The sequence below is a fragment of the Podarcis pityusensis genome (genome assembly GCF_964106645.2).
Source record: "Podarcis pityusensis genome assembly, chromosome: W".
Taxonomy (NCBI): Eukaryota; Metazoa; Chordata; class Lepidosauria; order Squamata; family Lacertidae; genus Podarcis; species Podarcis pityusensis.
The window spans coordinates 24,397,457-24,417,594 of record NC_138045.1 but is presented as its reverse complement, the minus strand read 5'-3'; the positions used below and the strand labels follow the sequence as shown (position 1 = coordinate 24,417,594).

The 20,138-nt window shown below is 40.9% G+C and overlaps 1 protein-coding gene across 6 annotated transcripts in view; it reads left to right on the top strand.

Annotated features, from left to right (window-relative positions):
• The window catches only part of LOC308467742 (far upstream element-binding protein 3-like), a 312,914-nt gene that overhangs the window by 282,745 nt on the left and 10,031 nt on the right, over positions 1-20,138 (top strand). For 4 of the 6 annotated variants that reach the window (XM_080989443.1, XM_080989441.1, XM_080989444.1 and 1 more), the window contains one exon: positions 16,260-16,387. In XM_080989443.1, the coding sequence (XP_080845569.1) occupies positions 16,260-16,387 (128 nt within the window). Of the gene's footprint in view, positions 1-16,259; positions 16,388-18,682; positions 19,184-20,138 lie in introns of those variants that run through there. The other 2 variants (XM_080989445.1, XM_080989442.1) reach the window with 1 other exon arrangement.

Genomic DNA, 20,138 nt, shown 5'->3' with positions numbered 1-20,138 from the left:
AAAAATTTTGTAATCCACATTAAGGAGTGATATGGGACGGTAGTTTTTGAGTTGCGTCTTTTCAGACTCTGATTTTGGTATAAGTGTAATATATGCTTCTTTCCACGATTCAGGTGCCCTTTTCCCTTCCAATATTTCATTGCAGACTTCCTTTAATGGTTGTATTAACCATTCTTTCAAAATTCTATAGTATCTAGAAGTCAGTCCATCCGGTCCTGGAGATTTACCCAGTTGCATATTCTGAATGGCCCCTTCTACTTCCCGATCTGTTATTTTGTAGTCCAGCATTAATTTGTTGGAAATTTTTTGTAGTCCGTTTATTTTCAAGAATTTATCAATGTCCATTTCGTTCTGCTTTTCTTGTGTATATAATTGTTTAAAATACCTCTGGAAGCACCTTCTAATTTCAGCTGGATTCTGTATATTCTTTCCTTCCACTTCCAGATTCGTAATAGTATTTAATTTTTGTCTTTTTTTCAATTGCCAAGCCAGCAGTTCCCCACACTTATTTGCCGATTCAAATGTCTTTTGTCTCATCTGTTTAATCTTCCATTCTATTTCCTGGTTCATCAATTTCATATATTGTACTTGATAAAACTTTATTTCTTTTAAGATCTCCTGGGACTTTGGTTTCACCCTCAATTTCTTCTCTCCTTCCTTTATTTTTTCCAGAATTTTGTCTTTTTTCTCATTTTGCCTTTTCTTCTTAATTGCATTCTGTTGTATCAAAAAACCTCTCATTACGGCTTTACTTGCGTCCCAGATTACTCTTTTTTCCACTGAAGTATTCATATTTATCTCGAAATAATCTTTCAAAGTTTTTTGGGCCTTTTTAGTAAATTCATCATTCCTGAACAAAGAGTCATTCATCCTCCATCTGAAGGAACCGGTTGGCATTAATTTCATTTCCATCTTCACCGCATTGTGGTCAGAGCTAGTTTTTGGGCAAATTTCAGCCTTACTGATCTTTGGAGCCAGTCCTCTAGTTACCCAGATTTGGTCAATTCTTGTCCATGTCATTTTAGCCTCCGAGAAGAAAGTTCCCTCTCTTCCCAGAGGATTCTTCATTCTCCAAACGTCAATTAAGTCCAAGTTATCAGTCATATCAAAAAATGTTTTTGGTAGTCTTCCATCCTTGGTAATTGTTTGTCTTTGCGCCTTGTCCATATTCGTAGATACGACACCATTCATGTCTCCCATCAAAATCATGTTATAATCCATATAGTCCATCAAGATTTCATGTAACTTTTTGAAGAATTCCGATTTCCCTTCATTTGGTGCATAGATACCTATCACCAAATATCTATCTCCTTGTAATTGAATTTCAATTGCTACCAGTCTTCCTTGTTCATCTTTGAAGATAAATTTGGGTGATAGGTTCTCCTTTGCATAGAGTACCACTCCTCTTTTTTTGACTTTATCTGATGAAATAAATTCTTGACCTAATTTCTTGTTACTTAATAATTTCCTGTGTAATCTTGTCACATGCGTTTCTTGTAAACAAATTAAGTCCAATTGTTCTTTTTTCAATAAATGAAACACTCGTCGCCTTTTCTCCGAGATGTTGAGGCCATGGACATTCCAACTCAAGGCCTGCAGCGTCATCCTGTGGTTACTTTGGTACCCCCCCAACTGCCCCCAGCTCTTGTTCCTCTTCTGTTGGTAGTAACGTTAACTCCTTGTCGGGGGGGTCCAATCCAAAAGACAATGATGAAATGTCCAAAGTATCCAAAGTATCTTTTTTTGGTGATGCTCTCTTCCGTACTCTTTGCTCCAATCCTCTGTCTGGTGACCCTCTTTCCGGTGATGTTGTCTCTTTTCCGATTCCCTTCTGTAGGTCTTCTTCGTAGTTGTGCAATAACTTTATTTTATCCTCCAATGATCTTATCTTTATTTTTCTTCCTTTAAAGCTGAAAGATAGGCCTTGAGGAAATTCCCACCGAAAGTTAATTCTGTTCCTTCTCAGCAGATCAACCAAATCTCTATAATTAAATCTCAAATCTAAAAGATATTTGGGAATATCTTTAAATATCTCCACTCTAAATTTGTGTATTGTCAAGGCCTCCTCGTAATGCCAACTCAAAATTTTATCCCTCTCTTCCTTCGATCTGAGTGCAATCAAACAGTCTCTTATTCTGTTCTTCTCCTTCTTCCCTCCTCTTCCCAGTCTGAAGGCTCTCACAGTTTTAAACTCCTCTTTTTGTAGGTCCCGTTTCCAAAAGGTTGCGAATTCCTCTGTAAGAAAGTCTATCAAGGAGTCTTTTTCTAGTTCAGATACTCCCCGGATTCTCAAATTTATCTGTTTCTCCTTGAGCTCAAACATAGAAAGCATCTGTTTTTGGTCATGTACTTGTTTCCACACATCCGGGACCTCTGTTTCCAATTGTGCTACTTTCGCTTCCACCGTAGCAATCTTTTCCTTAGCTTCCTCTGCAGTCTGTCTAGTTGAGTTAGATTCCTTAACTAGTGTCTCAATAGCTTCTGTATTAGAACTGACTTTTTGTTCCAAACTTTTTATACTTTGTGTGTTTTGGTCCAATTTTTGTGAATTTTGATCCAATTTTTTATTCATTTGTTCCAAAGAACTATTGATTTTGCTTAAAACAAGAGCCCAATCTTCTTCCGAGGGCATTCCTCCTTTTGATTTAGTATACATTGACACAGCTGCAGAGGAAGCAGAGGGGCCAGATGTAGAGGCTCTCCGAAAGATTCTGCCGGATCTAGTTGTCTTTTCCTGTGATAAATCTATTTTTCCCTTCCCATCTGCCATAACACTCAAGGCACTCAAGGTCAGATACAATTCCCAGGGTTTTGTCTTTAAGGCTGGAAAATTCCACTCCTTGTAACAGTTTCAAAGTCCTCCTCTAGAGGGAAGTAGTTGATGTTTATCTTATATTAGTCCAAAGTATCCTTTTCTTTTTATTTTCCTCTTTAAAGTTACTCTAACAAATTATGCCAATATATTTAATATCAAGCTTTTTAGTTCAAAAGCAAAGTTGTAACTCTTAAGCCAAGAGAAGATAGTTGAAACAATGTTTCACTCACTGACAGTTGGTTGGTCTATTCACAGTCAATGCGGAGCTCCACAATGCAGCAATTTTAATGGCTGCCGTTCCCAGGTTCCGAGCGATGAAACGTTAACTTTTACCCTCTTTTCCTGCAAGGAAGTGATGTCCAGAAGTCCCCCCCCTTTTTCCCCTGCGACCAAGGGGGGTTCACTAGTTTTATGCTGAAGATTTAAATGTCAAAAGCAGTCTTTCAGGCTTTAGTTTCAGGCTCCTTGCTTCCCACTGTTTACAGAAAAAGGAAGGCGGACTTCCTGTTTTACGCCTCCCCCGTTCGTGGCCGAACTCAACTTGTTAAAAGTCCAATTCCTTCACTTTACTCACAGGTAGTTGCTTTAAATCCAAATATCCACAGGAAAAAGGTCAGCGCTCCCTGGCCATGGCTGTGCGGCTTCACTCCGCGAAAGTAGCATTCAGTTCGCAGCACCGCGGCACTCACCCCACTCACTCCAGAGCCCTTAAAAAAGGATTCCCCACGAGTAGGGGGGCGCTCCAGGTGCCCTGCCGAACCCCCACGTTCTCAGGCTTCTCCCACCTGAGATTTCTGACGGGTCTCCGCTTTCGCCGTAGCGGGAGACCCAGTTTTCGCGGAGCTAGTTCCTCCGCTTAGAGGAACTCCGCCATGAGCCGCTGGCGCTGTCCCCGGAAGTCCATAGTATTGTTATTTTCACACAGTTTATTTTTCCCCCATCTCACTTGCTATAAATAATGTAAATGGTTCTTCGGGGAGGGGTTGTCAAGTATTGTAATAAATCGTGGTAAAAAAAAAAAGCTTTACCCCCCCCTCCTTTTCCATTCCGTTCCAACATACCGGCTTAGATGTTATTCTTTCTTCCTCTCCATCACTCTTGGCACCTCAGTGGCTGGCTTAATTGGCAGATTAATTTCCCCCTCTTCACTTGAAGCATGTCCAAAACTTATATCCAATTTTTCATCTTAAGAAATGGAACTTGGTGCGCTTGCGGGGACAGCGTCCAGGAGATCCGAACTCCCTCGGGGGCTTTCCATCCAGTGCCCCCACCCCCTCCTCCTTTACGAACTTGGGGGTGGTTTATTGGGCATCCGCGGATGAGACTGCATCTTCCCTTACACCAGGAAGAATTTGGGAGGCTGATTACTCCCATCTCAGCCTCTAAATTGCCTCGTGGGAGCTGGAGAGATGGTATTGTCAGCCATCTTCCGTGGCACCTCAAGAGGAAGAATTACATGTTCAATCCTGATTCTCTTTCCTTTGTTATTCAATCCATTCACATTCCAACTTAGTACTTTAAGATTTGCCATTGTCATGTTTGTTTAAATAATTTGTTTTTCCACCCACTGCTCCCTCCAAGTGTTCCAGTGCCTCCTTTTGCTGTTCCAGGGGGCTTTTCAGTTCTTTTGTCCCGTCTCTAAATTCAGGATCCCTGCCATGTTTTTCCAGAAACTAATGGACCTGACTCTCCATCACCAGCCTGTATCTTTTCTTTCTATAGGTTCAGGAAATTCCCATTTGTATCTTATGTCAATTTTTCTAAGGGCTGTTCTCAAGATCTTGTACCTCTGTCTCCTAACTCTTAATTTAAAGGGAATTTCCCGGAAAATGTCCACTTTTTTACCCTCAACCTGCAGACCCTCTTCATAATTTTTTTGAAGAGGGTCTGCATCCTTAACTCTTTGTGACAAAAGTTACCAAGACGTCTGCAGGCTGCTTTTTTTCTCTGGGTGCTCTTGCCTTACTTGGTAAATGTTTTCAATTAATTTGTGCATCCCCACTTGCCCCTCCCCCATCCGACCTGCTAGAATCTTACTCAAATACGTGGTAAGGCCTTGCTCTTTTTCTTTTTTTTCCTTTTTTTAAAAATTAATTTTATTAGTATTTTCCACACAACATACACAACACACAAAAATCAACAATCAAAAACTAAAAAAAACCCAAAAAAACCAAAACAAATCCATATCTTACAAGTTAACATTATAAACACTAAAACAACAACAAGAAGACATTGACTTCCACCAATCCCACAGCACCTCCTTTATCTCTCATTGTGTCTTCCTGTTTTCCTGTTTTCTTTATCATCTCTATCCTAACATCTAGATATAAATCCTTCTTTCATAGAACATAGAATCATAGAGTTGGAAGAGACCACAAGAGCCATCGAGTCCAACCCCCTGCCAAGGAGGAAACACCATCAGAGCACTCCTGACATATGGTTATCAAGCCTCTGCTTAAAGACCTCCAAAGGAGACTCCACCACACTCCTTGGCAGCAAATTCCACTGTCGAACAGCTCTTACTGTCAGGAAGTTCTTCCTAATGTTTAGGTGGAATCTTCTTTCTTGTAGTTTGGATCCATTGCTCCGTGTCCGCTTCTCTGGAGCAGCAGAAAACAACCTTTCTCCCTCCTCTATGTGACATCCTTTTATATATTTGAACATGGCTATCATATCACCCCTTAACCTCCTCTTCTCCAGGCTAAACATGCCCAGCTCCCTTAGCCGTTCCTCATAAGGCATCGTGTCCAGGCCTTTGCCATTTTGGTTGCCCTCCTCTGGACACGTTCCGGTTTGTCAGTGTCCTTCTTGAACTGTGGTGCCCAGAACTGGACACAGTACTCCAGGTGAGGTCTGACCAGAGCAGAATACAGTGGCACTATTCCTTCCCTTGATCTAAATGCTATACTCCTATTGATGCAGCCCAGAATTGCATTGGCTTTTTTAGGTGCCGCGTCACACTGTTGGCTCATGTCAAGTTTGTGGTCAACCAAGACTCCTAGATCCTTTTCACATGGACTGCTCTCAAGCCAGGTGTCCCCCATCTTGTATTTGTGCCTCTCATTTTTTTTGCCCAAGTGCAATACTTTACATTTCTCCCTGTTAAAATTCATCTTGTTTGTTTTGGCCCAGTTCTCTAATCTGTCAAGGTCGTTTTGAAGTGTGATCCTGTCCTCTGGGGTGTTAGCCACCCCTCCCAGTTTGGTGTCATCTGCAAATTTGATCAGGATGCCCTTGAGTCCATCATCCAAGTCGTTGATAAAGATGTTGAATAAGACCGGGCCCAAGACAGAACCCTGTGGCACCCCACTAGTCACTCTTCTCCAGGATGAAGAGGAACCATTGATGAGCACCCTTTGGGTTCGGTCAGTCAGCCAGTTACAAATCCACTGAGTGGTAGCATAGTCAAGACCGCATTTTACCAGCTTCTTTACAAGAATATCATGGGGCACCTTGTCAAATGCCTTGCTGAAATCAAGGTAGGCTACATCCACTGCGTTCCCTTCATCTACCAGGTTAAAATGAGATCAGGTTAGTCTGACATGACTTATTTTTCAGAAATCCATGCTGACTATTGGTGATCACAGCATTCCTTTCTAGGTGCTCACAGACTGTTTGCTTAATGATCTGCTCCAGAATCTTCCCTGGTATTGATGTCAGACTGACTGGGCGGTAATTATTTGGGTCCTCTCTTTTCCCCTTTTTGAAAATAGGGACAACATTTGCCCTCCTCCAGTCTGCCGGGACTTCACCTGTTCTCCAGGAATTCTCAAAGATGACTGCCAGTGGTTCTGAGATCACATCTGCCAGTTCTTTTAATACTCTTGGATGCAGTTCATCTGGCCCTGGAGACTTGAATACATCTAAACTAGCCAAGTATTCTTGTACTATCTCCTTAGTTATTCTGGGCTGCGTTTCCTCTGCTGAATCATTTGCTCCAAATTCTTCAGGTCGGGCATTGTTTTCTTTATCGGAGAAGACTGAGGCAAAGAAGGCATTGAGGAGTTCAGCCCTTTCTGTGTCCCCTGTTTGCATTTCACCATCTTCTCCTCTTAGTGACCCCACTGTTTCTTTGTTCTTCCTTTTGCTACGAACATACCCATAAAAGCCTTTTTTGTTGCTTTTAACCTCTCTAGCAAGCCTGAGTTCATTCTGTGCTTTAGCTTATCTGACTTTGTGTCTACACCTGCTGGCTATTTGTTTGAATTCCTCTTTGGTGGTTTCCCCCCTTTCATATCCTTTCACTTCACAAGGTTATTCCAGACTCAGCCAGATTTCTGCCCTCGAACCTTGACTTTTGAGGTATTCATTTAGGCACTCCCATTCTTTTTTTACTTCACTTTTTGGTTTTTGTCTTATTATGTCTGTCAATTTGGCTAATTCTAAGTATTCTGAGAGCTTACATAGCCACTCTCCCCTAGTGGGTAATTGATTCCCTTTCCAGTACTTAGCCACCAGGATTCTTGCTGCAGACGTTGCGTATAAGAAAAAAATAATTTTGTCTTTTGGAATATTGTCATTTAAAATTCCTAAAAGGAATGCCTCTGGCCTTTTACTATAGGATATTCTTAATATTTTCTTTATTTCTTTGTGGATCATGCTCCAAAATTTCCCAGTTTCGGGGCATGTCCACCACATATGGTAGAAGGTTCCTTTTTGTATCTTGCATCTCCAGCACTTATTATTATATGTTTTATTCATTTTTGCAAGCCTTTCTGGTGCCAGGTACCACCTGTGATACATTTTCATATAGTTCTCTCTTATTAGGTAACATGCTGTAAAATTTATATTTTTTTGTCCATAGTCTTTCCCATTCATTATATTCAGTTGGGTGGCCCAGATCTTGTTCCCATTTTTTAATAGTGTCTCCTTTTCCCTCCTTTTCTACTTTCCCATTTTGTAACAGTTTATATATTATTGAGAGAGTCTGTTGGTTGTTATATAAAATTTCTTTTTCCCATACCAAGATTTTTTTTATCAAACCCCTTAAGCTTCCTATCCTTCTCAAATATTGTTTTTAATTGGAAATATTCTAACCAATTCACTCCCCTCTCTTTTAATTCTTCAAATTTCTTTACTGTTGGGCAATCTTTTATCTCTTCTACGAGTTCCCTATATGTTAGCCAGCTATCTTTCATATTGCTTCTATGCAAGGCTGATGACTCTATAGGTGATAGCCACCAGGGAGTTTTGGCTGTTACTATTGTTTTATTTCTTTCCCAGACTTCGAATAGGGCCTTTCTCACCAAATGGTTAGTGAATCCTCTATGTGCTTTTATTTTATCGTGACCCAGGTAGCCATGCCACCCGAAAACTTTGTCCCAGCCCTCCAGGTCCAAGATTTTGGTATCTGTCAGTAACATCCAATCTTTCAGCCATGTCATGCATGCAGCCTCAAAATACAGCTTGAGGTTTGGGACTGCGAACCCGCCCCTTTCTCTAGGCTCCATCAGAACTTTGAACCTTACTCTTGGTTTCTTACCTTGCCAGATAAAATTAGAAAGATCCCTTTGCCAACCTTTAAAACATTTTGTCCCGATAATTATTGGGATCGTCTGGAAAAGGAAGAGCATTTTTGGTAGAACTTACATTTTATCAAGGATATCCTTTCCCATAAGGACAAGTTCAATTTATTCCATTTATTTAGATGTCCTTTTATTTCCTTCCACTTCTTCACATAGTTATTCTTGTACAAATTGGTATTTTTATTTGTGATCCAGATCCCCAAATACTTAACTTTCGTGGTAATTTTAAGGTCTGTTACTCTTTCCAGTTCTTCCTGTTCCTTTACCCCCATATTTTTCGTTAGTAATTTAGATTTTTCTTTATTTAACTTAAAGCCTGATACTCCTCCATATTCAAACAATTTCTTTAGTGCTTCTGGTATACTTTCTTCTGGGTTTTCTGTGGTAATGATTACATCGTCCGCAAACGCTTTGACTTTATATTGTCTGTTACCTAGACTAATCCCCTTGATTTTTGGGTCCTTTCTTATCGCTATTAGGAGTGTTTCCAGCGTCATAATAAACAAAAGTGGGGATAGAGGGCATCCTTGTCTGGTGCCTCTTTCAATTTGGAATTCTTCAGTTATTTCATTGTTAATTATTAGCTTAGCTTTCTGGTTTTCATATATCGCTTTAATACCATTAGAAATTTTGTTCCCAAGTTTCAAACTTTCCACAGTGTGGACCAGAAAATTCCAGGCCACACTGTCGAAGGCTTTCTCCGCATCTACCAGTAGCATTGCCACCTTCTTGCTAGGTTTCATATCAATATATTCTAGAAGATCAATCACTATTCTTGTATTATTTTTTATCTGTCTCCCCAGTAAGAAGCCATTCTGGTCCCTGCCTATTACTCAGTTCAAGCATTTTTTCAATCTATTTGCTAAAACACCTGCGAAAATTTTGTAATCAATATTCAGTAGTGAAATTGGCCTGTAGTTCTTTATAATATTTGGGTCCATTCCTTGTTTTGGTAATAAGGTTATCCATGCTTCGCGCCAAGAGTCAGGAATTTTCCCTTCTTCCATTATCTCATTCATGATCTTTTTAAGTCTAGGGATTATTACTTCTTCTAGTTTCTTGTAATATGTAATCGGTATTCCGTTTGGGCCTGGTGATTTCCCAGTTTCCATTTTCCTTATCACCTCTCTTATTTCTTCTGAGCTTATGCACGAGTTTAAATTACTAAATTCCTTGCCATCTAGTTCAGGGATTTTGTTTTCTCTTACATACTCTTTAATTTTATTCTCATCTTTGTCTTCCAACTCGTATAATTTTTTATAAAAATTCCTAAACATCATTTTTATTTGGTCCGGGTCTGTAATTTCTTTTCCTTGTACAATAATCTTATTTATAACCCTATCCACTTGCTTCTCCATTGTTAGCCAGGACAACATCCTACCGGGTTTATTTGCTGATTCAAAACACCTTTGTTTTGTCCATTTAATCTTATTTTCTACCTCTGTGTTTATTAAATTATTTAATTGGGATTGTAAAATTTTAATATTCAGGATTATACTCTCTTGTTTTGGATTTTTCAACAGTTCTTTTTCCTTCTCCCTTATGTGTTTATTTATTTCCGTAGTATCCTTTGCTTTATCCTTCCTTATTCTTGCCATTTGTTGTATTCCAATTCCTCTCATATAGGCTTTACTGGTATCCCAAATGATTTTCCTGTCTGTCCCATGTTTCTCATTAATTTCGAAAAATTCCTTCAACAATTCCCTCATTTTATTCACCTTTTGCTCATCTCTCCAAAGTTCATCATTCATCCTCCACCTCCCTCTCGTATGTTTTTTAAATCTTATGTGTATAGTAACTGGATTATGGTCTGAGAGAGATTTATTCAGAATCTCTGCTTTTACCAAGCTCAATGTCAATTTTTTAGAGGCCCAAATTGCGTCTATTCTCCCTCCCGATTTTTTATTTTCAGAAAAATAAGTAATATCCTTTTCAGTGGGATGCTTCAATCTCCAGGTATCGAATAAATTAAGATTATCAGTCAACTGGAAGAATGATAATGGTAGCATACCTGAGTTTGATTTTTTCCCTCTCTCGGTTCTATCCATTTCAATAGATATAACTCCATTCATATCTCCCATCATAATTATCTTTCCATTCTCGAATTCCCAAAGCTTCTCTTCCAATTTTCTGTAAAATTCGGATTTATTATTATTTGGAGCATACACTCCTACCACTATTATCTTTTCTTGATTTATTTGTATTTCTACTCCTACTATTCTACCTTCCTCATCTTGAAATATTAGTTGTGGACTTAACACTGGTTTTACATAAATTACCACCCCTCTTTTCTTTTCTGCCGCTGCGGCTATAAACTCCAGACCCAAGTTCTTGTTTTTTAGTTCCCGTATATGATCTTTAGATACATGGGTCTTTTTCATTTTCTGGTAATCCCCTTATTTGAACCGTGTTAGCATTCTGTTTTAATTGTAGTAGAAGAATTTGTTCTTCTAGCTCATTCTGTCTATTAGTGAGACCCCCCCTATAGCCCCTGCCATCGCCCCTTGTTCTGTCTTAATATCTTCCACCTCCCCTGCTGACTTTTCCAATTTCTCAATTTTTGCTTCTAAAGAATTCACTTTTTCATCTAGTTTATCAAATTTCTGTGAGAGCACTTTAGTACTATTTTCATTGTCAGCTTTTACTTCCCTAGTTAATTTCTCCATTGACTGGTCCATTTCCCATTTGAATTCTGCAAAATGTAAAGCCATGAGTTCTGAAAAATCTGCTTTGGCCATTTTTTTCTGTTTCTTCCTGAGCAGAGGCCCTTCTTTTCTCTGCTTCTTTCTGTCTTGTTCCTATAGTCGATTCTTGTTTACTTTTCTCCGCCATGACTGTCATCAAAACAATTACTTCAGTCCCCCCAACTTCAAGGTTAGGGCTGCCTGGTCTTATCTCTTTCTCACTGGAAGGCTCAGAGTTGGAAAGTTCCACTTCCAAGCCTACCAGCAAAGTTGCCTCTTTACCTCCCAAAAGCCTGGCACCCCCTGGTACAATGTCTAATCTGTACACAAACCAAGTCTACAACTTTTATATACACAAAATTTAAAGTATTTAACAAAAATGCAAATTTAAAATTGTTTAAAAGCAACAAGTAGAAAATAAAAGGAAGAAAAAGAGAGAGGAGAGGAAGAAAAAAATAAAGAAGAAAATAAACACGATATTGCTGTCACTTAATAGTTACTTGAAATTAGCTGCTTACGAACTTTGATCCGTGTACTGTAGGTGAACTAAGCGTTTTTTCTTCAGGTTCCAATTTTGTATTTGTGGTTGTATTCCAATAATGTTCCAAGTATATTCCAAATAAGCTCAATATGGTTTATAATCCAGAAGATGGCAAATAGAAATGGCAGATGTAATCCAGATGTTGTTATTATAATCCAATGGGTGGCTAGTTCCAATATTTAAATTTTCAAATGTGGTACCCTGGTCTTCGTGTAATATCAATATGGAAAGAACCAGTATGGTAATTTCTTCCAAATCCAACCCCTGCTCTTCCAGGTACTCTGCCTCTCTGGTGTTTCTGTTAAAACTTTGAAGCCTGTTGACCTTTGAAGTGCTTTCACCTGCTGCACAGCTTAGCAGAGAGTATTGCAGCATTTCTTAGGCAACTCTCAAGATTGTCCAGTCAGGACGACGATCAGGAACAAAGACTGACGACTAGTAACTTGATTATTGTGGTCATGCTGCCTATATGAGAGACCTCAACCAATCACCAAGCTGTTACTGTGTCCTCTTATCTCTAGGCAGATTCTTTCCGTGCTCCTCCTCCCCAGCATGTAGCAGAGACACTAATTGCTCATTTGCCAAGCTGCACGTAGACTATGAATTCCAACAGTTTCTCCCCAAGATCAACAGAGTGTTCTCCTGCCAAGCTTAGGTTGTTCATGCAATGTTCCAGGGTCCTTTTAGCTTAATTCCAAGATTGTTTGTCCAGGTCTGTGTTTTAATCCATCTCCAAACCTGTCTGCTAATTACTTGCTCACCCAGCCTTCCATTCACAAAAATCTTCAATCCAAATTCAAAAGGACAATAGTTCATCCAATTTAGTTGATTCCAAGAGAAGAGGAATCTTTAACTACTTGCCAAAGTGCAGCTTAATAGTGTAAAAGATGCTCAAAAGGCTGTAGAAAGGCTCTCGTCTCCCATTCACAAATCCCTGCTTATAGAGCCTGTCAGTCAGAAAATGGAAGTTGGCTTCCTGTTTGGTTTCCGTCTTCACCAAATTACTTTAAAAGTCCAAATTTATTAAATAAGATTCTAAAACGTTTTGGCATTAATTACCTTGTTTGGAAAGTCTGCTGCTTTTGGTGGCGACTTGTGGCTTCAGCTACTGGACTGCGATATCACCGTGAATGGACTCAAGCCACTTGCTGCCCCCCCCCCACTCGCTGCTGACGCAGTGGCAAGAAGAAAGAGAAGCTGTGGCGAGTTACCCCCGTTTCAGCTGGTCCCCTCAAAACCCCACTCTTCTGTGGGGCTTTTTCAGGGGAGCGCGTAGCCTTAGAGCTTCCCCTACGGGTCTGAAGTAGCAGACTGGAAGTCTCTCACTGGGTGACCTTGAGCCAGTCACTGCCTCTCAACTGGGCCTCCCTCACAGGGTTGTTGTGGGGATTGAAGGGGGAGAACCATCTGTGGCAACATGGGCTCCTTCAAGGATTGGTGGTGTGATATTATTATTATTATTATTATTATTATTATTATTATTATTTTGCCCACCTTTACCTTAAGTTCCCAGGTAGGGCTGGGCGGTATCAGGTTTTCAACATCACAATATATCACCAGCTAAATATCACTATATCTATATACATCTATATCTATATCTATATCTATCTATCTATCTATGGTGGTGGGGGGCCTCGCTGGGCATCCCTGTGGTGTCAGAGGGTCCTGCCATACTTCCCCATGGTGGCGGAGGGTGTGCTGCACTTTCCTGCAGCAGCCGAGGGCTTTAACGAGGCTCCCTGTGGCAGTGGAGGGCCTTAAAATGTAAGGAAGTAGTAGATTTAATAAAAATATTAAATAAACTTCCATGTATTATATTTAATATATTTTCAACTAATTTAAGAATAGTTCAAGTGATTTACTAGTCAAGCTGCATCTGCTTCCCCACTCAGAGATCTAAGTACAATCTATGCACTGAGTTCAACTAAACTTACTTCTACTTTCCTGGGAGTAAGCCCCATTGAATTCAGTAGGGCTTGCTTGTGAGTAGACACACATTTGCTTGCACCCTTCCCATCATTCTCACACATTATCCAACCTCCTATTTCAGCATAAAGTAGCCTGCTAAATCTTCTCCCTTCCGTCCCCCCCAGGGCCCCCCAAAAGCCCTCATTCCGCCAATCTCTCCCTTTTTATCAAAGGGAGGGAGGGCAAGCAAGCAAAAAGATAAGTCTCCTTTAACTAACTAACTAACTAACTAGCCCTTCCTTTTTAATATGAAGGAGAGCAATTTAGGAGAAACCAACAACATAAACACTACAGAAAATAAAAATAAAAACTCTTCCCCCTCTTTTTTTTTCACCTGTGGGAGTGAGTGTGAGGGAAGAAAGAAGAGCTTTCCAGTTCTTTGTTTACATTCTTTGTTTACTCCCCCCCCCCCCCCGCTGGATTTTTGTCTAGCTATGGGACGTTCCTCCTGGATTGTTAGCAGGCTCTGCATAATTAACTGAGCTCTAAGTGGAAATATACAGGTGAAGCTGAAAGAGTTTGCTGGTTTGTGTGAGGGCTTATCTTCATTTATTTTCAGGGAGGAGGGAGAGAGCAAGCAAAGCTGGAGTATTGTACAGCTGAGCTACACCCTGGGAAGCTGTTAAGTCTCCACCTTTTGTTCATTGGTATATTGCCTTGTTGAAACACTTATCACAATGTTATTTCAGTACAATGGTATGGCGATTTATTGCATAGCACTAGTCCCAGGGCAGGTTACAGCAATATAAAAGCAATATTAAGAACATTTTAAAACAACTTACCATCAAAGGAATAATGTGGCTCCCCAAAATATACGTACACCTTAAGTTGTCAAAAGCCAGAATAAAGAGGCACATCTTTAATATTCACCTCTGTGGGGAAGGAGTTCCACAGCTTAGAGACTGCCACAGATAATTCCCTCTCCTAGCCCACTTCTCCCACCTCCCAAACTTCTGAGGGTGGTGGATCAACTAAGAGCCCCCCCCCCGGCTGATCTTAAGAGACAAGAGGGTCTGTAGGAAAGGAGGCAATCTTTCTTCTTCTTCTAGACCTGTCAGCAGCCTTCGATCACGAACTCCTTGCCAACGTGGGGATCCAGGGCACAGTCCTTCAATGGCTGTGCTCGTTTCTCTCTGGTCGGGGACAGGGTGTCGCTTGGGGGGGAATTGTCATCGCGCCACTCCTTGGTGTGTGGAGTGCCTCAGGGTGCGATATTCTCCCCAATGCTTTTTAACATCTTTATGCGCCCCCTCACCCAGCTTGTCCGGAGTTTTGTTCTGGGCTGCCATCAGTATGCCGATGACACCGAACTCTATCTGTTGATGGATGGCCATCCAGACTCAGCCCCAGACACGCTGATCAGATGTTTGGAAGCTGTGGCTGGATGGTTACGTGGGAGCCGGTTGAAGTTAAATCCTTTGAAGACAGAGGTCCTCTGGCTGGGACGGGACGATATGGGATTGAGGGGGCAACTCCCATCTCTTGCGGGGGTGCAATTAGTGCCAGCACCGTCCGTTAAGAGTTTGGGTGTAATCTTCGATATTTCCCTCTTCATGGAGGCACAGATTACAGCTATAACAAAGGCGGCATTTTTTCATCTCCGCCAAGCTAAGCAGTTGGCTCCTTAGCTCTCTCGTCCTTACCTAGCCACTGTGATCCACGCGACGGTCACCTCCAGACTGGATTATTGTATCTCGCTCTACGTGGGGCTGCCCTTGAGACTGACCCAGAAACTCCAGCGGGTGCAGAATGCTGCGGCGAGACTCCTTACGGGGTCTTCGCTGCGAGATCACATTCACCCGGTGCTATACCAGCTGCACTGGCTCCCGGTGGAGTACAGGATCAGGTTTAAGGTGCTGGTTTTAACCTTTAAAGCCCTATACGGCTTAGGACCCTCGTACCTACGGGACTGCCTCTCCTGGTATGTCCCACAGAGGAACTTACGGTCTTCAAATAAAAACATCCTGAAGGTCCCAGGCCACAGAGGTTAGGCTGGCCTCAACTAGAGCCAGGGCTTTCTCGGCTGCGGCTCCAATCTGGTGGAACGCTCTGTCACAAGAGACTAGGGCCCTGCGAGATTTGACATCTTTCCGCAGGGCCTGCAAGACAGAGCTGTTCCACCAGGCCTTTGGTCAGGGCGCAGCCTGACTCCCTCCTTTGGCAATCTTTACAGAACTTAAGCTTAATGGTTGCCATCAATTGGATTTTAATTAATTTTTATAATGAAATGTTTTTAGAATGTTGCACTATTTTATTGTTGTTAGCCGCCCTGAGCCCGGCTTCGGCTGGGGAGGGCGGTATATAAATAAAAATTATTATTATTATTATTATTATACAGGTATTTGGTGCCTGAGTCATTGGAATATGAACCTGGGACCTTCTGCATGCAAAGCATGCACTCTGCCACTGAGCTATGGCCCTTTCCCTAAAAATAAAGATTTCTATTCCTTGTGAGAATGATTTAAAAAGGAATGTAGAAGGCTGCCTTAGAATGAGTCAGATGCTCTCCAGGGTTTCAGACAGTGGACATTCTCAGTGTGAATGTTTGGGATCTTAACCAGGGGTTGCGGGCAACTAATCACAATTAAGCACGGTCTGCCCTGGGGTCCTGTATTTGGAAAGGGGGCAGGGGGGATCTGGGTTTGTTGACTGCATTTGGAAATTTTCTTACTTGATACCTCTGACAATTGGCTTTCTCTGAGTGCGTTGTTCTTTTTCCCCTCCAGGTCATGCTGCCACTGCTGTGTCTCAAGCCAGCTCCCAGCCCGACTACACAATGGCCTGGGCAGAGTATTACAGACAGCAGGCTGCTTATTATAGCCAGACATTAGGACAAGCTCAGACTCACAGCCAGGTGGGTCTCGCTTCTCTGCCGTATCTGCATCCCCCTTACTGACAACTGTTCCTTGTTCAGTTCAGCCTTGAAAACAATTAAACAGAAGCACCTAGCCCTGTGTACAGTGGTACCTCGGGTTAAGAACTTAATTCATTCTGGAGGTCTGTTCTTAACCTAAAACTGTTCTTAACCTGAGGTACCATTTTAGCTAATGGGGGCTGCCGCGCTGCCACCGCACGATTTCTGTTCTCATCCTGAAGCAAAGTTATTAACCCAAGGTACTATTTCTGGGTTAGCAGAGTCTGTAACCTGAAGCATATGTAACCTGAAGCGTATGTAACCCGAGGTACCACTGTATCTTATTATGTTGCTTGTGGCCACTCCCACCCTCCTAAAAAAAGAGAACCAAGTCAAAGTTTTTGCAACATTTTCTACCTTGGTTGCTTGGAAGGGATTCTGAAGTCACACTGGGCGACTGTATTCCAAACTTAGTTTAACTTAATTTAAACTTAAAACTTAAGTTTTTCTCCTCTCTCATAACATTAGGACTCATGGACAAACAGTGCAGCTGAATGTTGGAATGTTGTCAGATTCAAGGCATATAAAAGAAAATGACTTATTCACGCAGTGCATAGTTTAACTATGGGACTAGCTCCCACAGGAGGAAGTGATGACCACTAAGCTGGATGGTTTTAAAATAATATTGGACAAGTTCATGGAAGAGAGGGTTATCAATGGCTACTAGCCATGATGACTATGCTCTGCCTCCACAGTTGGAGGCAGCAGTGCTTTCAAATACCAGTTGCTGAAAACCACAGAGGGGCGAGTGCTCTTGTGTTGAAACCCTGTTTTCTGGTTTCCCATGGGCATCCAGGTGGCCACTGTGAGAACAGGAGGCTGGACTAGATGGGCCATTGTTCTTAGGTTATGATTCCCAAACTTAGTTTAGCCTCTTCCGGATCTGGTGAAAGCAAAGTCAAAACTGTAACAGTGTAACGTACATTTCCAAGTAATGAGCTGCATACTGGCAAGCAGCAGATTCTGCATTTCTCAGATTTATGAGAGCTCAGGTTCATTTGCGCTCACATTTTCTGAATTAAAATTGGAGTCAATGCTTTGCTCTTACTCTTTGCCTTTTAAGGTGGTGTGAGATAGCATGAAATACTGATAATTACCAGCTCCTTACATTTCTGTGGAGAAGCCAATGGTGGTCTCTGCTAACAAAAGCGTAGGGGATGATTTTTGCCCATTCTCCACCTCTTTGTGGCCCCTAGAGAGAGGGGCCATAGCTCAGTGGTACAACATCTGCTTTGCATGCAGAAGGCCCCATGTTTGATCCCCGTTGGCATCTCCAGGTAGGGCTGCAAATGTCTCCTGCCGGGAGAGCTGCTGCCAGTCAGGGCAGACAGTACTGAACTAGATGGAACCAATAATCTGATTTAGTAAAAGGCTACCCCTTTTAATGAGGAGGACACCACTCAGTGTTTATAGCATCTTTCTTGCATGCAGAATATTCCAAGTTCAATCCTCGGCATTTCTAGATAGAGTAGAGAGAGACTCCCTGCCTGTGTAACCCCTGGAGAGTTGCTGCTGGTTAGGGTAGACTATATTGAGCTAGATGGGCCACCTTTCACTCTTTTATGGAGGGTCCCCCAACTCCTTTTCCATTAGTAGACACCTCTTCCGAGATCCAAAAGCTGCCTGTGATTGTAAGGCACAGAAGCCACAGCCTTGCTCCACTGTTAGCTAGCCCACTCATGCAAATGGTGCTCAGGGAACAATGCTTCTCAACATGAGGGCTTTGCCTCTGAACACCAGTTGCTGGGAGCACACAGTTGGAGTAGGGGAATTAGAGGCATCTGTCAGGCCACTATGGTAAACTGGGGTAGAGTGGAGAGAACCTGTGGCTTTCCAGATGCTGCTGGACTACAACACCCACCATCCCTGGACCATTGGTCGGGAACCTGATCTAAGAAGAGGCATTCCCCCACCCCCGCCACCCCTCTATCTTGTGGGAATGCCTCTTTAATCTCTTGCATGCAGCAGGTAATGTTGCTTCTCAGATCAGGGAATGGTGACCCTGTAGCCTTCTAGTTGCTGCTAGACTACAGCTCCCATCATCCCTGACCACTGGCTATGCTCGCTCGAGGCTGATGGGAATTGTAGTTCAACATCACAGTTTAGCTACTTCTAATCCAAATTAGCCCCTTTGGTTTGATCCAGCCACAAGTTATTTTGTTTTAATTATTTCCTGAAAGTTCTCTTTCCTTCTTAACACAGATTTTTCATTTTGTCTTTTTCTACTCTTTGCAGGAACAGTAGAACTACATCCTTGACTCGTCTTCATTTCCCTCCCCAACCACTTTCTCTCTTTCTTTCTCATAATCATTGTGGAAATTAACCTTTTTGTAACAGAGGGTTTCTAGATTTGCAACATTTTGATGAAGAACTCTTGGGTTTTTTGTGTGTGAAACACTAGTTGTTAGGACAATCTATACTGAACTTTTTTCTAAGAATCAGGAACAATTAGTAATGTACTAAACTTTATGGACTTTGCTGGGTAATCTTTTATTTTTTGGTTGTTTTTTTTTTGGGGGGGGGGGCTTTTTTGATTTTCCAAATTTATAAGGAAAAAGAGAGAGAGAGAGAGAGAGAAAGCAAGCAAGCAAAACTCTTGGATCTGTATTTTGGGGTGGGAGGAGAGAAGAATAACTGTCATCTAATCTTACCCCAGAGCTGTGAGATTTCAACAAGTGGTTTTTCTTTCTTTCTTTTCTGTTGTAGCAGAAAAAGGCTTGGAAGTCTTAGGTGATATGTAACAAATTTAAAAAAAAAAAATGGGAAATTATAAAAAACAGTATTTAAAAATTCTTAAATATGTAAATTTATTAAATATTTTACTACTAATTTCTTGTACCTTTGCTTTCTTTTTGATTATATTGCATTTTTTAAAAAAAGAAAAAGAAAAACTGAACTATAGTATGTTATTATAATTAATTGTGTGAATTCTTATCAGGATGGTTACTGTTTACTGTCAAGCTGGTTATCAGCGGGCAAATTTTTGTAGTGACGGCTGTATAATTACTAGAAATCTAAAGGGATAATATAAAAAATGATGTGTTTAATTTTTTTAGCAATTCTGGTTTGCTTTCCACATTTTCCATTTTCTGGTTGCATCTGTGTATCTAAGACCTCCAAGCTTTGTCTAAAAAAATAAAAAATAAAAACAAAATACCTTTTGTCTATTTCAGAAATAAATACTGTTATTTTTAATATTAAAATGAAACTGCTATTATTAGTACCTTTAACAAAAACTGTGGAACATTAAGTCATATAAAATAGTAGTAACTATTTTTTAATTCCAGGGTTGGTGTGTGTTGCTTCTCCCTCCCCATTTTTATTTGTTTTTAAGTATTTTGTTATCTTAATAGTTGTCAAAAAAATTACCTAGAGAAATAAAATAAAAGTGACATCTAGTATTAACCCCAGGTATGCCAATAAATAATGTTTTGATTTAATAAAGGGGATAATATGATTTCCAGTGTTTACTTGTAGTACTTTCTTGTACAGATAAGTGTATTTTTAAAGGAGGAAAAAAATAATAATAAAGAAAGTAAAGCTATTTTTTCTTGACATTTTTGATTGACCTGCAGGACATTTCATTTTGAACTGTACTAAAGTTATTGATCTAGGTTATTTCCCCCTCCCCCTGATTTCTTTATAATACTTGAAATGTCTAACTATACGGAAACACAATTAGAGAATGTTG